The sequence below is a fragment of the Protopterus annectens genome, chromosome 9.part0 (assembly GCF_019279795.1).
Source record: "Protopterus annectens isolate FY-2018-M chromosome 9.part0, PAN1.0, whole genome shotgun sequence".
NCBI classification, from domain to species: Eukaryota; Metazoa; Chordata; order Ceratodontiformes; family Protopteridae; genus Protopterus; species Protopterus annectens.
Window position 1 is genome coordinate 1,483,489,514 of NC_056743.1, and position 19,903 is coordinate 1,483,509,416.

At 36.9% G+C, this 19,903-nt stretch overlaps 1 protein-coding gene across 1 annotated transcript in view; it reads right to left on the bottom strand.

The window, feature by feature from the left end:
- The window catches only part of EPHX3 (epoxide hydrolase 3), a gene marked incomplete in the record, with an annotated part of 594,865 nt that overhangs the window by 383,844 nt on the left and 191,118 nt on the right, over positions 1-19,903 (bottom strand). The window contains 1 exon segment of the mRNA XM_044084425.1: positions 7,582-7,667. Within this exon segment, the coding sequence (XP_043940360.1) occupies positions 7,582-7,667 (86 nt within the window).

Below are 19,903 nucleotides of genomic sequence, written 5' to 3' on the forward strand. Positions count from 1 at the left end.
AAGGCAAGTAAAAGGTATATGCCCTTTTCCCCACTGTAGTGCCATCCTGGAGTTAGTATATATAGTTAGGGGGGTGAGGGGCACAGCTTTCCCCATTAGGGGGGTGTGGGGGGCATAGCCCTCCCAGTTAGAGTACATATGGTCTTCTGGAGAGAGTTGGTCATTGGTGTTGTAACTATGCATGTCTATTGTTTAAAATGTATTGTTTGAAGTTTTTGGTAAAATACAATATAACACAAACAAGGTAGGGGACTGCGCCCACCCCCCCAACTACATGTACTAACTTCCAGGATCACACTACAATGGGGAAAAGGGCATATACCTTTTACTTGCCTTACAGTACTCTAAACAGTGCCATAACTAAGGTCGGGTGGCACGATGCCAGGGTAATCCTATGGGCTAGGCTTGTAAAGGCTCCAGGGCCAGTACACACCTATGAACATATATATATATATATATATATATATATATATATATATACACAGACACACACAGACACACACAGACACACACAGACACACACAGACACACACACAGACACACACAGACACACAGACACACACACACAGAGACACACACAGAGACACACACAGACACACACACAGACAGACACACAGACAGACACACAGACAGACACACACAGACAGACACACACAGACAGACACACACAGACAGACACACACAGACACACACAGACACACACAGACACACACAGACACACACAGACACACAGACACACACAGACACACACAGACACACACAGACACACACAGACACAGACAGACACAGACAGACACAGACACACACAGACACACACAGACACACACAGACACAGACACACACAGACACAGACACAGACACACACAGACACACACAGACACACACACAGACACACACACACACACACACAGACACACACACAGACACACACACAGACACACACACAGACACACACACAGACACACAGTAACTGCAATTCAGTGAAATGAGATTCAGTGAAATAAGTTTACAATAATTTGTGTTTTCAGCTATTTGGTCGGGGTGAAATGAAATTCAGTGAAATGAGATTCAACGAAACAAAGAAGACCCGAAAATACACACAACCATGCCATGTGACATACCACTGCAATATATCAGTCCATTTTCCCACTCAAAGTGACCCACTGTAACTTCATCCTACACAAAGATCCCACTTCTCATGCTTATGTCAGTATCTCAGGCCTGAGGAATATTGGAATGCTGCTCACAAACAAACTGGCACACAAGAAAACTAATATCTACTTATTAAAACTATTTCTCCAGACAGAGTGCTTGTGGAAGATGAAAGTGCCACAAATGTGACAAAATGTCCCATTATCTTAATATATTCGGCTATTAAATACTTCCTCTAAGCTATGAGCATAAATGGAATATAGTTTATTAGAGCCATGGAAGCTGTCCCAGTGGTTAATTAAAATCAAGATGTTTCTTTGGACTGGATTATAAAGAAGCAAACTCAGAGTGGCAAAGGCTTAAAAACACATTTTACCCATCACCCTTATGAAGAGACTGGGGTTAGAGAGAAAAGACCTCTCATCATAACCAAGAGGCTCAAAATCTTGCCCCCACAAACCAAAATCACTTATGTCCTTCCTGATAAATCAGCTGAAAGCTAATACACAAATACAGAAACCACACTAGTGGTGCTGAAAGCCTAAGTGAACTAGGTAAAACAGCAGGGCTTTTCACAAAGAAAAAAATAATCAGAAGACAGTAAAGACTCAATAGTAAGTGATTTTATGAACTGTTGAGATTTATCAGTGGAAAATATTACAAAAGTAGGCGAGTGAAATGGATAAAGGTCATCAAATCATGTATAACACACAATCTTACAAAATTTCTACAAAAATAAATGGTCTGGGCACACTGGAACAGGCTATAAATAATTTAATTTCATTGATAAAACAAACTCAAATACAAGCACTTTCACCCTGCTAAATGCTGGGCTTTTCCAAGTAGAATGAAACAGACCATTGCAACTATTACAACTATAAATACTTCCATTTTAAAAAAGGTGCCAAAACTCCTTAAAGAGGTACACATTCTTTCTTAACAAAACTTCCTTTAATTAAAAACATTAAATAAAAATCAAAAGTGTTTGTAATATAATTGGTTATAATAAATACACACATGAGAAAACATACTTTATCTTGTTATCCACTAATAAAAAGTGGATAACCATCAATAAAAAGTTCATATCCTATAGCTACTTTTTTAGATTACTCTTTAAAGTATTTGCTACAGGATTATGAACATTAGTAGATTCAGGGGATTTTTGAGCAATTTAACACCTGCGACATATGAAAGCGAAACATGTTTTTTGACCATCAATGTGGTGGACCTTTTTTCCTGTATTCCAGTGGAAGAAGGCCTCGATATGTTTCTGGACTTAAGGGAGATACATCTACCTTCATCCTAAATGTAAAATGTAACAGTGGAACTAATGAGGGTAGTACTGGAGAACAATTTTATCTACTTTGAGGGGGAAACCTTTAAGCAGATCAGAGGTGTTGCTATGGGAGCAGCTTGTACTCCCATATATGCCAATTTGGTCCTCCTCAAGTGGGCAACTAGATACATTTTTGGAGCTGTGTATAGTAAGTACATCAAATTATACAGACGTTTTCTGGATGATATTTTTATCATTTGGGAAGGGCCTGAGGAACACATAGGTCCTTTTATAGTAAAATTTAAACTCCACTACCAATTTTTTTAAGTTCACACAGAGTAGGTTCAAATAAAATAGACTACTTGGATGTTGAAATTGAAAAATATGAAGGTAAACTAAAATCCAAAATACATCGTAAGGATACATTTAGTAACTCTTGCCTTTCATTCACGAGTGCATACCTCTGGAAGCAGAAGAGTATAGTCAAGGGTCACATGGTCAGGGCAGCCAGAATGACCTCAGAAAAGAATGACCTCCTCTCTGAAATTGATTTAATTTCACAATTTTTTAGGGGTAGAGGATATCCCAATAACTTAATAGTGGAAACAGCAAAATGAAATTATTAGGGTTTGGGGGGACTAAATTTTTACTCCTATTGGGTAACACCCAGTATAAATTAGGTAAATCCACCACTAATAAGGTAGTAGAAAATCATTTTGGGAGGGCCTTGGTAATTCAGTATAGTAATTTTTCTAGTGAATTTAAAAAAAATAGAGTTAAACTGGAAACTGTTAAGATACAATCAGGAGATTGTAGATAGGATATGTAATGAACCCAGATATGTATATAAAACAGGGATAAACGTAAAGAAATTATTTGAGAGGAACAACAAAGTTGTGGAAAAACAGATGGTTACTGGGACTAAAAAATGTGGTAGGTGTGTATATTCTAGGTATATTATAGATAAGGAGCAAGTAGTGTTGGAGAACACTTTGAAAAGTCAGGTCATCTTCAGAAAGGGCAAATGTCACACTAGGGGTATAGTTTATTTAGCAAAATGCAGGGACTCCTTGTTTTTATGTAGGAAAATCTGAAAGGACTCTAAATAAAAGAATATATGAGCACACCTACAATATAAAGAGAAAAAAATATGAATAACGCATTGTATAAACACCTACACACTGAAACTAAACACAGAGGGTTTATGTTTGGAATTTTAGAACAAGTACTGGTTGACCCTAGGGGGGTGATTGGGAGAACTGGTTGTGTTGTAGAGAAACATATTGGCAAATCAAACTGAATGCAACTAACCCCCCAGGACTTAATGACCACATATCAATTAAACCATATTTATTTAAAAAGGCAAAAAACTAGGTGTGTAAGAGTAGAGTACACAACAATAAATTTTAAATGTATATATACATTTTCTTTGGTATAACTATATGAACTTTTATTGATGGTTCTACACTTTTTATTAGTGGATAACAAAATAAAGTATGCTTTTTCATGTGTGTATTTAGTATAACCAATTATATTACAAACATTTTTGATTTTTATTAAATGTTTTTAACTAAAGGAAGTTTTGTTAAGAAAGAAGGTGTGCCTCTAAGGAGTTTTGGTGCCTTTTTTTAAATGGAAGTACTTATAGTTGCAATAGTTGTAATGGTCGGTTTCATTCTACTTGAAAAAGTCCAGCATTTAGAAGGGTGAAAGCGCTTGTATTTGAATTTATCAATTAAATTAAATTATTTATAGCCTGTTCCAGTGTGCCCAGACCATTTATTTGGAGTTATTAGTTACATGGTCGGAGTGTTCTATTTTTTCCTGTTATGAAGATTTCTACAAATACTACATTTATTAGAAAAGTCTAACAAAATTTGTTTTTCCTGGAATGCAAAAAAAAAGCACCAAATAGACTATTGCTATGAAATATAATTCAATGCCAAGACTGATACATGTTAAGGAAAATACAGAAGAAAAACATATGAAACCAAAAAAGCACAACACCCAGAGCCACTGAGAAGCTGCAAAGAGTTTTTTAATGGTGTTCTGGTCCTCAGCTCAGTGCCTTCAAAGGAATAATTTACAACATGCTATGCAGCCATTTTTAAACATTGATTAATTAATATAAATTAAATAATTACATAATAAAACATCCTTAAAGTACTAACACATTTGCAAATATGCAAACAACCATTATAAATCCAACACCAATGGCAATATCATAAATACAAATTAATATATGAAATTCAAAAATTCAAATACCATATCTAAATTCAATCCTTTGTGTGTTAAATGTCCTGCAATTCAAAATAAATATCTCCAATTCCAAACATTTTAATGCAAAATTGCCTTCACCCACCAAATGCAGCTTAGCCAACATATACACACAAAAAAAAAAAGTACCCTAACTGGCCTCTCCAGACATTTATTTCTAATATCCCCCAGGTGTTTGACCTATATACCACTTAATGGGAACACAACTACATCCAATGATATAAACCTACACCACATATACAGCTGAAATGATCCAAGGCACAATACTTCCTGCCATTATAGAACTTGAGATATTCCTAACCCCAACACAAACCTTACGTCTGCCGCATTTAAACATGCCTGCCTTAATACCACCTCCATGAACACATTTAGAGTTAAACATTTCCTTAAGATTATTTTATCTTCCATAAGAAAAATTCACTTTTTTGGGGAACAGTTCGCCCCATTATTTCATCAAAGCTGACCACAGACCATAAATTATCTACCAGTTGCTTCACACGGGGAGAAAAAGGGGGAAATTAATATTTTAGCATTTAGGACATCTTCTCCACTCAATGTCTCAGTCCTATCAAAATTAATACTAATAAATTTTCCTCCATCATGTTTTACTCTTTTTTTTTTTTTGGCCTTTTGTAAACACAGCTAGAGAGTAATCCCTTTGCGATAGTTTGTTACTTGCTTAAACTCCCCATCAACTAAATAAATGCTTCTCGGAAGTGTGTTCAAAAATGCACTTGAACTCTCCATATGGCAAAGAATCCAGCAAATGGTGGGGGATGAGCACTACCAGCATGTAGAAAATTGTTGATGTCATTTTCCTGAAAGGTTAAAACTGTACTTTACTATTACAATTCGTGGATATAGACTTGCATATAGAGTGTATTGTTCGCCTATTAACAGTGACAGTAAATTCTAACCCAAACTGGTTATTATTTAACTGTTGCATACAGTTTGCAAAGTCTTTAATATCACCTTTGCAGATGAAAATAAGGTCAATGTCAAGTAAAGGCAATGGGGGCAAATTTTGCCCCTTCATATACCAGTATTTTCGTGTCCCATTTTAAAAATGTGTGCGTGTAAGCAATGGAATTTTTTTCAAAATCTGTTCTGAGGTGTCAATGTTACATAGATGACCTTATTTTCATCTGCAAAGGTGATGTAAAAGATTTTGCAGAGTTTATACAACAGTTGAATAATAACCATTTTTGGGTTAGAATTTACTTTCACTACTAATAGGCAAACGATACAATTCTTGGATACAGAATTGTATATAGACTATAATAGTACAGTACAGTTTTAACCTTTCAGGAAAATGGCTGCCATCAATAATTTTCTACATGCTAATAGTGCTCATTTCATCACCCCATTTGCTGGACTCTTTGCCATATGGAGAGTTCAAGCAAATTTTTGAACACACTTCAGAGAAGCATTTAGTTGATATTAAGCAAGTGACTGAAACTGGCACAAAGGGGTTACTCTCCAGCTGTGTTAGAAAAAGGCCAAAGAGTAAAACATGGTAGAGGAAAAATTATTAGTATCAATTCTGGACAGTACTAGAACATCAAGTGGAGATGTGCTAAAAGATAAAATATTTTTTGTTACAAAATGTTCCCCTTTTTCTGTCTATGTGAAGCAACTGGTAGATAATTTATGACCTTTGGTCAGCTTTGATGAAACAGTGGGTGAACTGTTCTCCAAAAAAAGTGACTTTTTCTTATGGAAGCTATAATAATCTTAAGGAAATTTTGAACTCCAAATGTGTTCATGGAGGGGGTATTAAGGCAGGCATGTTTAAATGCAGCAGATGTAAGGTTTGTGTTTGGGTTAGGAACATCTCAGGTTCTATAACGATAGGAAGTATTGTGCCGTGGATCATTGTTCCTGTGGTGTAGTTTATATCATTGGATGTAGTTGTGTTCCCATTAAGTGGTATATAGATAGGTCAAATCAAAGTGCGAATCCTGGAACACCTGGGGGATATTAGAAATAAACGTCGGAGAGGTCAGTTGCTGATCATTTTCATAGGGCACATGGGGGGCTTGATAAGTTTGTTTTTTTGTGTGTGTTGGCTAAGCTGCATTTGGAGGCAATTTTGCATTAAAATTGTTGGAATTGGAAAGTAGATTTATTTTGAATTACAGGACATTAACACACAAAGGGCTGAATTTACATATTAATTTGGATTTTTGAATGTCGTATATTTGCATTTATGATGTTGCCATTTGTATTGGATTTATAATATTGGTTGTTAGCATCTTTGCAAATGTTAGCAGTTTAAGGATGTTTTATTATGTATTTTTGTATATTAATCAATGTTTAAAAATGACTGCATGGCGTGTTGTAAATTATTCCTTTGAAGGCAATGAGCCAAGGTATCAGAACGCCCAGTAAAGATTCTTTGCAGCTTCTCAGTGGCTCTGGATGTTTTTTTTTTTTTTTTGACATCTTGAGGAAAAGTGAGGTAGCAGCCCTTTACTCACAAGCCAGGTTTATTAACTCTATCACTTCCCGAATACTCAACTATGAACTGCAGTAATATGAATAATCTTTCAAAAATTAGGTGCATCTACAAGTGAAATATCATTGATATTAATTCAATCAGGACTGTCAGAAGGAGGCAACGCCTTCAATTTGAAAGGAAAATTATAGTTCAGTAACAGAAACTGGGCAAGTGGCTCAGTGCAGACAGTCTGACATGGTTTAGAATATAAAGTAAGGATATAAAGCATACTGTTATTGTGACTATTAACTGAATGCCAGTACAGCAGACAAAATTTCGGCTAGAAGAAGAAATGACAAAGTGCTGACAAATTTTAGCACAAGTACTTCAAATATGACAATACATTTCCAAAACAGCAAAAAGAAATATAAATTACCATATCTCGGGAAATCCATGTAACAGCAACAACAATGGTTTACCCTTTTCACCAGCAGCCACATAATGAAATCGCAACCCAGAATCCTAGGTAAACAGAAAGAGTACATTACACACTGCAGTTTAAAGACTGCAAAAATGGAAAACAAAATATGTGGTGAATGTACATACGTGCATAGCATACCCATTACAATTGTATACAATATAGAAATGTGTAACTGTTTAACCAGTTTTGTTAGATGCAGATCTTCTGATGAAGGCTAATCAGCAATACTCTTGTTTTTGAAAGTTGTGAAGAATTCCACCCAGTCAAAATATTTGAACACTAAAGTTTAATCAAACCTGGGTTATCACCGAGCATTACATGCACACACTTCACTAACAACTGTTAGGCTACTTCTAAGGACATTTTTTTTTAATTTTTTTATCCTAGTTTTAGAAATGGGAAAATAAGGTAGATTATCATGCATGTAATGGTCAGCTAGCATCAAAAATGTTCCACACCCTGCATCTGGGAGAAAAAAAATGCCTCCTCAATGGGTACCATCTGCTGTACCACCACTGATTAAGCTCTATCCTGGGGACAAACCTTTTCCTGCAAGGTCTCAGAAAGGTCACAAGTTTCAGTCCCCATCTTTAAAAAATAACTAGAAATACACATATTACACTTAACTCATTTGACAATTTGTACACTAAATCTGAGAAAATTATTTTTATAACAGTCACTTTTAATAGTCGAAAAATCTTATCATATTTCTTTTAATCCTCTGTCAGAAAGTATAATCCCCTAGATGAAACTTATTACAACACACACAAGCAACAGAAATCATGAACCCTGAGTAGTTTTACCACTTTTTTACATTTAGATTTCATCTGTAAAGAGCACAAAACGAAACATGATTTAAAGCAAAAAAAAAAAAAATATATATATATATATATATATATATATATATATATATATATAACTAATTGCTTTCTTCTTTAAAACACATTTAATGTTTTAATGTTTATAATATTATTCAGTCCAGGAAATCAGCATTATTCCTAAATTGCCAACACAGTTCCTTGTTATCAAGGAGAGTCTCAAAATCCCCCCCAACTGTTCTCCATCTCCATCCACAAAGACCACAACAAAGAAAGAAAAATTCTTAGGACTGAGAAACCTTGGAATGTTTAAATACAAGTATTAATCTTCTGTTTAGACTTACTCCTATGTGAGCGTTTAAGCAATTTTGTCAATATAAAAAGCATCAGATCACATAATGGTAAACAACATGAGTTACACATTTTTGGTGGTGCATACAGTTCTGTTGTAATGCTCAAGTACTGCATAAAGACTGTTCAGCATGTATTTGCAGTATTTACAAAACCCACAAAAAAAGCCTGGCTCTGTGGCAACACAGGAATAGAGTCCTTTCTGTGCCCTAGGTCATACCGCTCAACCTGTTAGTGCAAGACATCAGGACAAAGCACGACAAAATTGGGGGGGGGGGGGGGAGACAAAGGTCCAAAAATTGGGGGGGGGGGGATGAGGGACAAAGGTCCAAAAATAGGGGCATATTTTAAATCTTGCTCTTAAGTTTAGAAGTTGCTAGATTAACAGGGTTTGTTTCAACACATTTTTTGAAGGATTTGAAGTCTGAAACTCAAACGTATATCATTTAGTGATGTCAATCCTCAGATTATCCCAGTTATTTGCCAGAAAAACACAAATTTTATGAGGAACAGACCAAAAATATGAGCCAAAACACTGGGCATTCTGCGAAAATCTGTACAGTTGAGAGGTATGCCCTAGGTGACTGGGGATTGATTAGCACTCTTGATCTGGAGCAGCCAGGCAAGGAGAGGTAAAGGTGTGAAAAGGTGTGTCCCACTTGCCTTTCCTGAGGGGTGGAAGGGGTTCACATGGACTTAGCAGCACTCTAAGCAGTATGGTCTCCCTGGTGGAGACCAGTGAGACCACCACTCTTGCTCAGAAGGGGTGGAGCTGCCCCTTGTGGAAGTGAGGGGACATCCTCCGCAGACAGCTCATTGCATGCATCTCCTTGGCACCTAAGCAAGTGTGTGCAGTTAGGGCTGGAGAGAAGATAAAAATGAGAACTATCCCGGATGGCTTTCTAAACAACCCCTCCTCCCAGCTGACTCTTGCCCCAGTGAAGGTAAACGAATGAGCCGATTATAGCTGTGGTAAAAATCTGCAAAAACATTTTTTGCTGACTAATTCATTATTATGTTATAACTTTTCCAGTTATTAATGATATTTTCCATGTGTACACTAGTCAGAGTCTACTCTAAAGAAAAGGCAAATTCAAAATTGGCTACATTTTGGGGAACAGTTCTCTCATCAGCAGAAACCATTACTGGTGCAAGCTGTGCATTTCTCTGCCTGCCACTACTCCAGAAAAATACGGTCAGTTTACTTTCATGCCCTTCAGCACACTCAACTCATAACAAGAGACTTCATTCTCAGTGATGAGTAATAAATATATATTCTCGATCCTTCACCGGATTCTCTCTTACAAATTTAGGATGTCAGCTTCTACCGTATATGTATGCATTACTAAAAGTGGATTTTCTAAAGACCTTAGATTTAAAAGGAGCTGTGCTCTTTTCAGCATCAAGATCTATATCCAAGAAGGCGGACTTGAATCTTGACACCACTGAACAGTAAAATTTGAAAAGGAATGCAGAATTACCCAAATGGGACAGAAAGGAAAGGATCCTGGATTTTTCTCATGCTAGATGAAAAATAAACCACATTACACAGACCCTACTGTTGTTGGTCTTTCGGCTTTTCCCGGTACTTCCAAAAATCAGAATGACAGACAACGTTTTACTCTCATGATTGATACTACATTTGTGAATCTAGGGGCTATCACAGCTTCAATCATGAATCACAAACCTGTTGAAAGAACTTGACATTAAACTTTAAAAAAAATTAATTCTCACAATAGCCAACAGTTCGCAGAGCACTTCAGCATTAATGCCACATTCAAAATCAGTGCTGTGGAGGTTATCTCTACCATTACCCCTCTCAAATTGTGGAATGGCAGTATCTCGCCATAAATAATTTATTAACTTAAGAGAACGTCTTCAAGCAAAGGTGCAACATTTTGCTGAATGCCAGTCTTGGGAAAAGGTAACAATCTTAGGGTCAAATGTCATGCCTGGAACTGGGGAATAACATCTAACCTGGGCAAACCAAGCACAAGTGGGAAAACCAAGCACAAGTGCAACACAGATTAAGGCAATAATCATTTTTTAAAGTCTCATATCCCTGAACTTACACAGGGTGAAGCTTCAAACATAAAAGTCATTTAATTACTTCAAAGTTTCAGATTCACCTTACAGAAAGGAAATGCACTTACACCAAGCTGCCCATACCAGCTGTTGAAAAATAAAATACACCAACAACAGATGCCTATCTAAATGACCTATGTCTAGGAATGAACAAATTTCCATAGGCTTAGACGCCCTCAAATAGACACTTTCTTCAAGCAAAAATGAGTATTTAGTTTTCTGCCAGACTTGGAAAAGGCAACAATCTCGGGCTAAAATGTTGTTTAACAATACAGAAAGGTAACAGACTTTACAAGGCATCTTAACTATAAACACAGTTACGTACAATTAGTAAATAAAGTTCAGTGCAATAGGTTTAGCCTTGTGTCCTACAAGGAAGGATTCTCAAAATGACAGAATGCTGGGATCAAACAGGAGCAAAATGTCTTGTGTAATAAACCAAAACTGGTCACTGTAATAATGTTTTGGTTTTGAAATAAAAGCTTCCTTAAAATGAAACAGTGAAGGATTGTTTATGCTTTCGGATGCTCCTTCAATCTTGTATACACTGGAGAGACAAAAAGGAAATTTAAAAATCAGACTGCAAGAACATTTAGAGAGATGACTGCTAATAAAAATCTTCAAAGTCCTGTGAAATATCTTATGACATACAATAGTTCTACAATTGCTCTACTGAGAATTTGTGCTATATCAAGGTTCATTCAGAAATAAGAGATAGTATGGACATGCAATGTATTATGGAAAAGAAAGAACAACCCTCATTTCTAAAAGTCATACTTTGGCTCCCTTAGGAATGATTTTAAGAAGATATTAAGTTTCTCGTCAAGAGCATTTTAAAATTACTTGCATACATAATTAATTTCAATATTTCTATTGGATCTAATGAGACCTTTTATTTTTTAATAATAAAAGTTGTGCATTTCTGTCTCTCTCTCTTGGACTCCTTAAAAGGTCTTCTGGCCAAAGTGCTTGCTAGATTGGAGTCTTTTTTTATATAATATATATATATATATATATATATATATATATATATATATATATATATATATATATATATATATGACTGTTTTGGTCACTATTATAGGGCATCTAACACAACGCAATTTGCACATATTACATATTCTCATGATTTAGACTGCGATTCCTCTCAAAGAGCTACACAGGACTCCGAATTCAATTCTGGCAGAGACGAAAAGTTACTGCAGTTTCTTAACTCTGAAAATATGTAGCATTAGATGTGGCTACATGTGGCCCTTGGGCTTTTTACTTTAATTTATTTATATTTATTTGTTAACTGGATAGAGAAACTGATTCAAGAACTGTTTTCAGTCACAACCCAGTTCAGAGAGACAACACAACTAAACATACCATACAAAAGAAAGCAGACCCATTGACATAGGCATTGGCAGTAACCTAGTTATAAGTAACACAGTAATTTTCATTTAGGTAAATCGAAAAACAGCAAGTGGTAAAAAATAGACTAATAAACAAAACAGGCACCACAGCCACCGAACACAAATAAATCCAGGTCCAAGAGAAAAGTAACCAGTTTAATATTTCGCCAGCAATTGTCACAGTAAATCAACTACACGTTTTTGTCTTCAACTTTATCAGCTTTAAAAATCTTCATAAAAACACATCTATTTTATACTTCCCCTCACAAACACATGTTCAAATAAACCAATCAGTTTCCACCATCTTAATTATTTCTTAAAAGAACTTGTGTTTGAATACATTACACCTGAAAAAACAGTAACCATATAACATAGACAGTAAATTAAATATAAAATCCATAAAGGACTGTACAATCCTTTAATTTTGTTAAAAAAGTGTATATTATGTTGAAATATATGTGTTGAAAACATTAAATAAACAATTAATCAAAATAGACTGATGTCAATACAATAAGACCTGTATATTAGGTACTGTTCTTGTTGTATCTAGCACCATCTAGTGGTGTTTCTTGAAAGCTAAACCCATGAACAATATATTTTTTGTCTTTAAATAAGGCAACTAATTGAAACTATTTCATTCTTTTAAAATATAATATTCACTGACCAAAGTGTGAACATAAAGCTAAAGGCATGTGTGTTTAAAGTTTTGCAGCTCTTAATTTTAAAACTGGTGCTAAGGACACCATATCATTAAGCCCCCTATTTCTGCTTGCATCTAAAACCACTTGCCAGTATAATTCACAATATTCTATAAGGGTCTCCCACATACCACTCCTAGGATTGGTGGGTAATACCTCCAAAACAAAGAATTGATATCCTTTAGTTCCACATTTCAAAGCATGTTTGCATAACGCATTTTTTCATTCTGAACTCTGATATCATATACATGCTCGTAAATTGTCTGCTTGAGCTTCCTTTCGCTTTTCCCTATGTAGAATGCATCACATTTTTTGCAAGTGGCAATGTAGATTATACCTTTAGTATCACAATTTACAAAGGTGTTCAGAAAAAGCTTTTTGCCCCTGGCTTCCAGAAAAAAGTGTCCCCACAAATTAAATATGTACAATAACTGCATCTACCACACTTGAATACTCCTTTCTTTAAATTTGTTATTCTTGTTGATGAACTTCTCATTGAAACCATGTTCCAGCATATTCTTAATAGTCATTCCCTTTCTGTAGGTGAAGGTTAATTCATTTTCAAAAATGTAATCTAAATCGGATACTGCGGAAAAATTTTTCCACTCTCTCATGAAAATCTTTCTAATGGATGCTGACTGTCCATCAAAAGTAGTAATCAAACCTGCCCCATATTGGTGGATAGTCTGCTTTCCTGTTGTTTCTGGTTGGAAAGTAATAACCTTGCCTAATCCTCCCTTTTGATGTTAACTTCTTCTAAAATGTGGTTGAATAATTCTGTGGATAGCCTCTGCTGCTAAATAATCCCCTAAGATAGTTGACCTCTTCCAAAAATGTTTGGTTATCAGATGTCATCCTACTTAGACGCACAAGCTGTCCCTTCACTATACCTTTCTTTTGATGGGGTGGATGACAACTAGTGTAGTGTAGGTAAGAGTTGGAAAATGTATCCTTTCTATGCACCCGTGATGTGAATGCACCATCCATCTTACCTATACAAACATCCAGATATTTCAATTCCTGATGATCAAAAGTGTTGTGTAAACTTCAAAAAAATTGTGGTCATATTGACATAGTTAAAAAGTTTAAGAAAATCATCTTGATCTCCTTGCCAAAGAAAACACAAGTCGTCCAGGAATCTGGTGTATAAGGCCCATTGATTGCTAAAAGAAGAATTAAGTAAAAATGTATTCTCCCAGTACGCCATAATTATATTAGCGTAACTCTGGGCACAATGGGCCCCCATGGCCACACCTTTTTCTTGTTTGAAATACTCACCCTGAAAATATAAGAAATTGTTCTTTAACACAATTTCCATCAAGGTGAGTGTATTCCTGAAATCTTTTTGTTCCAGCTTGTGACCGTCAACAAACATTTCTTCAAACCAATGTAAACCCACCTCGTGTGGGATACATCCAAATAAATCTATTACATCCATAGTACCAAATGAAAGATTCTCAGAAAAAATTGAGGGTTGCAATTTCCTTAAGAAATCCCAAGAATCCTTTAAAATGTGGTCGATACCTTCTAAAACACTTTTAACTTTTTGGTCCACAAATTTTGCTAAAGGCGCAGTCATAGAACCTTTGACTGATACAATAGGCCTTAATGGTGGATCAACACTATCTTTGTGTACATTGGGAATACCAAAGATACAAGGTATCCTAGGTTTCTCCACATTAAGGTACTTGTATCACTATCGATGGAACCGTCCAGTAACATGTCATATAACATAGTTTGTATTTTTCTGTGGGCAATATTGATTTCGTTGATAGAAACCCTTGAATATTTGTCCGTATCATTAAGTAAGTTCATCATTTTACCTTCATATAGAATTGATTCCATCACAACCACTCCCCCACCTTTGTCAGGTTTCATAACTCTCAAACCATGATTGTTACTGATGTCTTTTAATGTACTCATTTCTGCCGATGTTAAATTGGAGTGTATGTATTTACCTGCAACACATGTTCTGATTTCATTTTCCACTTTCAACTCAAAATTTCTGAGTTGAGGGTGTATAGGTGGATTGAAGGTACTTCTACGTCTTAAATTACCCAAATCAAGGTCCCGTATTTTACCTTTAAAAAATAATTCCAAGTTTTTCTTTCTTATGAACAATTTTATATCTACTAAAAGCCTAAAAATGTCAGTTTTTTTGTCTGGGGATATAAGTAAATCCCTTGGAGAACAAATCAAACCAAGATTTGTCAACCTTAACATTTGAGTAATTAAAAATGTTGAAATCATTGTAAGTCCAAGTACACATGACATTAGTAATAGCATCAGTTATTGCCAGGCTTGATTCCTTCACACTAGCGGCCTCCACCCTCTGCCCCTGTAGTTTTTTTTGAGTTATACACAACTCTCTCCTGATTCATTAACCTTTCAGATCTCCCGGGGGGGGGGGGGGGACCTCATTGTCAGTAACCTGTTCAGTATTATCCTCATCAGTCCATCCCTGCACCTCGTTTTGCTCCCTGGCCCAGTTGCCAAAACTTTTCTGAATGGGGTTTTAGGCTTTGGATAGTGTGTTTTATTTTTATATACATCCAAATCCCTTTTAATTTTCCCAATTTTTCTATCTTGTACTTCCTTACATTTTAATTCAACATTTTTAAGTAAATTGTGATATTTGACCTTCTCTGCTTCAACAGTATATATCAGGTCACCCAATATAGCTTTGTTAATGTTGTCTATGTCATGGTGCAATTTGTCCATAAGTATTTCATTATTCTTAATGATAGCTTTCATAATATCAAAACCACATTTATCAAAAATTACAATTAACTCATTAAAAAAGTCTGTCCCCTCAAAAACATTATTCGGATATTTACACACTCTCAACCTCTTTGGAACAATATTCAATGATAAACAATGCTTGAGGTATGCATTGCCCATGTAGAGTGTTTTGTATTTAAAAAGAAAAAAGTCCAAGTCACTGAGCATAGTGCTATAACCTGCACTATATTTAAAATTGCCCTGCTCATGACTAAAATCATATTTAGTATTTAAAATGTCCGATACCAATTTCTGGGTACCTGTATTGGATTTATTTGTGTTCGGTGGCTGTGGTGCCTGTTTTGTTTATTAATTTTCATTTAGGAACACAATTTTAAAATTTCAGGTAGGTACAGTTCATTACTGACTGAGCAAATGAGATTAGAGTTAAATTCCCAAGAAACATTTCAATGGATATAAGAGCTGAATTAATATTAAGCCAGTATATGAAATACATAACTGTTCAATGTCTTGTATATGCTTTCTATCCCACATCACTGAAACATTTACAGGCATGCTGTTTTTATCAGATAATTTTAGTTTTAGTTTGAAGCTAGGGGTTCACTGAAAACACCAGTTTTGCATTAGAAGACCTAGATGAAGAACAAGAATTTAGATAGCACAGCTTGCTGCACTTCATAATACTTTAATCCATTCCGCAAAAAAAGTACAGTTGCATAAAATCTTAACATGTCAGATGTCCTTCTCTTCACTGCTGTAGCATTCTTCACCAATGGGATATCCTACCGACAGTCCAATGTCCGACCAGTATACCAATGCCTTCAGCTCTTAAAGGTGCAGTATGTCATACATATGGCTCCCCACTCATGATTTAGGGCATAAAGGTGATGTACGGACGCAAATGCTGAGAACTAAAAAAGCCCCAGGAGAAACAGAATACCTTAGAGACAAAAAAAATGCATCCAGAAGAAGAAAAGGAAGAAGGGAGAATGGCCTCTCATCAGAAGGACAACCAGAACTTACAGTAAGAGTCAGGACTGGAGGGAGGGAGCGAATACTGCAACAGTGAAGAGAAGGACATCTACTCTTATGGTAAGATTTTACACAACTGTACTATGCCCTTCCCCATCAATGTTGTTGTACTTTTCATCTGAGAGAGAGAGTACAAGACCTGAACAGGATTGCCTGGGAGAAGGAAGGTAGAGAAGAACTCTTAGAACTCTTCACAAACCCATGCAGGATGGACCTGTATAAGCCTGCTCTGGCCTTGGAAACAATATCCAACTTTTAATGTTTAATGCAAGTATGAACAGAGTACCAAGTAATAGCCTCAAGGATAGAAATAGTGTTCACACCCTTGAACAAGGCACCAGAGGAGGCAATTTCCCTAGTAGACTGTGCCTTTACAGAAGGGGAAAGACATCTGCCATGAAAAGAACAAAAGGAAATTGCCTTAGAAAGCCAGGAGGAGTTTGTTTACTTAGAAACAAAGTCCTGGGATGAAAGTAAACAAAAGCTGCTCAGACCTACAAAAAACTTTAGCTTTATCTAATATCTGAGCTATCTACGTAAATCCACCAAGGTAAGAAGAACCTTCTCAATGGCAGACTGCAGAGAAGGAAAAAAACAAAGTAAGGAAGATGAAAAAATAAAGTAAGGAAGATGAATAGAGTGACTAAGGGACAACTCATTGACCACGTTTGGCACCCTGTCTCTATGGAAAACCAAAAAAGGAGGAATGGCCACGACAGTCTGAAAGTCAAGTCAGTCTCTTGGCTGAAGCAAGAGCCAAAAGCAGAATAGTCTAAGTACAATGTTACAAAGAAGCTGAGGAAGGAGACTCAAAAGCAGTTTGGGTCAATTTCTCAAGCACAAAATAGAGGTCCCAAGAAGGCAGAATAGGTTTCCTAGGAGGGCTGATATGAAGGACACCTTTAAGGAATTGCTTGACCTTAAACCAGGAGGCCAGAGGATTCAAGGGCAAATGATCAGAAACTGTAAACAGGTTAGCATTCACTGAATAACATGCCAACCCAGCATGGAGCAGATCACACAAATAAAGGAACCTCCACCAACAGAGGATCCCAATGGAGAGACAGACCTCAAACATAAAATCTTTTCCATTTGGACATATATAAACAGATTTCCTAGTAGTGGGTTTCCTGGCCTCCTGCAGCATCTGAAGCACATCCTCAGAAAAGACGTACTTAAAAGGGATCAAAACCTTATCACCCAAAACGTCATTTGAAGAGTGGACAAGTGAAGATAGACAACAGACCTGAACAATAAAACAGAGCGGACCATGTACTGTAGAAAAAGAAGTTATGTAGTCACCATAAACGTTCCATCTGAGTAGGTAACTTCATTTGTCAGCAACCTGTGGGTTACGGATGTGAGCCAGCAGCATACCAAGCCAAAGATCCGAGCTCCAAGCTCCACCCCCTTACCCATACTACCCTGAAACCTCCTTCCAATCCTCAGATTGCGTTTGTCACCTACAGAAAACAACAAAACAAACAACCTGAGAAAACCTAACTCAGAGGCAAAACAAAATTTGAGCATCCAAACCTCGAGTTCAGCTAAATAACTATTCAGGTTAGGGGGAAGGAGGGAGGGACGGTTGCTGACAAATGAAGTTACCTACTCAGATGGAACGTTATGGTGAGTACATAACTTCTTTATCTGAAGTAGTTAACTTCATTTGATCAGCAACCTGTGGGACAGAGTCCCCAGCTACCCGAAATCTTGGGAGGCCCTCAAGGAAGAATATTCTGGAACACTGCAGAGCCAAAAGCAGCCCTTCCTCTAGACACCAAATCTAGCTTATAATGAGAAATAAAGGTGTGAGAAGACATCCAGGTAGCCGCTAAACAAATGTCATACAGGGAAACTCTAGACCAGAATGCAGCAGACGTTGCCATAGAATGCGTAGAATGAGCATGAACTCCCATTGGTTCTGGCAAGCCAAATTCTCTATATGCTAAAAGGATACAACGCTAAATCCACCTGGCAAGAGTCACTTTAGAAATAGGTTTCCCCTAGAAAAGATTTTGCAAAGGAGACGAAAAGTTGGTTAGATCTGCGAAAGACAGCCGTCCTGTGCAAATAAAAACGTAACTGTCTGTGAACATCCAGTAAATTCTGGTAATTAGGGAAAAAAAACGGCAAATTAATGGATTAATGTTAGTCTCGGAAGCAACTTTGGGAAGAAAAGAGGGATTTGTCCTGAGAGATACCCTGTCCTTGTGAAATACAAGGTATGGAGGTTTGATAGAAAGAGCCTGAAGCTCCGACACTCTCCTGGCTGAGGTAATGGCTACCAAAAAGGCAGTCTTCCATGACAAGAACTTCAGATCAACGGAAGCTGCGGGTTCAAACAGAGGCACGACTAATGCCTGAAGAACCAAGGTCAGGTCCCACGGTGGAGATGAATTTCTAATAGGAGGTCTTAAAAGAAAGGTACCTTTTAGAAAGTACTTACAAATTCTGGTAGCAGCGAGAGAACCAAAGCTGTCCTCAATATGGAAATGGGAAATAGCCAGATGAACTGGCCCCCTGCTAAAAAATATGAGACAATAAATCTAGAACCGCTGGAATAGGAGCGGTAAAGAGATACAAGTTCTTATGTGAAGCCCAAATGGAAAAGCCATTTACTATTGTAAATCTTCCTAGTAGAGGGTTTATGTGCCGCCACCAGAATGGACTTGACTAGGGAAGAGATACAGAGAGTCCTGGTAACTAAGGGAACTGGATCAGCCAAGCTGAGAGCTTGAGCTCATCCAGGTTCGGAGGGGCCATTCCCCAAGGGATGAGAGGTAAGATCCGGAATGGGATCCAAGATCCAGAGAGGAGCTATGAGATGAGACCCGTAGGCAGGGGAACCAGACTTGACGAGGCCAGAATGGGGCTTATGAGGATAATCTTGCTCCCCAACAGACTAGCTTTCTGCAAAAATTTTTGTCATCAGCAGAAGTGGTGGATACGCATAAGGAAGACTGGGTGGCCAAGCATGGACTAGAGCGTCTCTGGGGGCTTCCCCTAAAAGAGGAATTAGAGAGAAAAACTCGCTGCACTTCGTGTTGGAAGGCGATGAGAAGAGATCGCAGCAAGGCTGACCTCAACTGAGGAAGATCTGTTCCGCTACGGAAGAATTCAGAGACCACTCGTAAGGGGAGAGGATAGTTCTGCT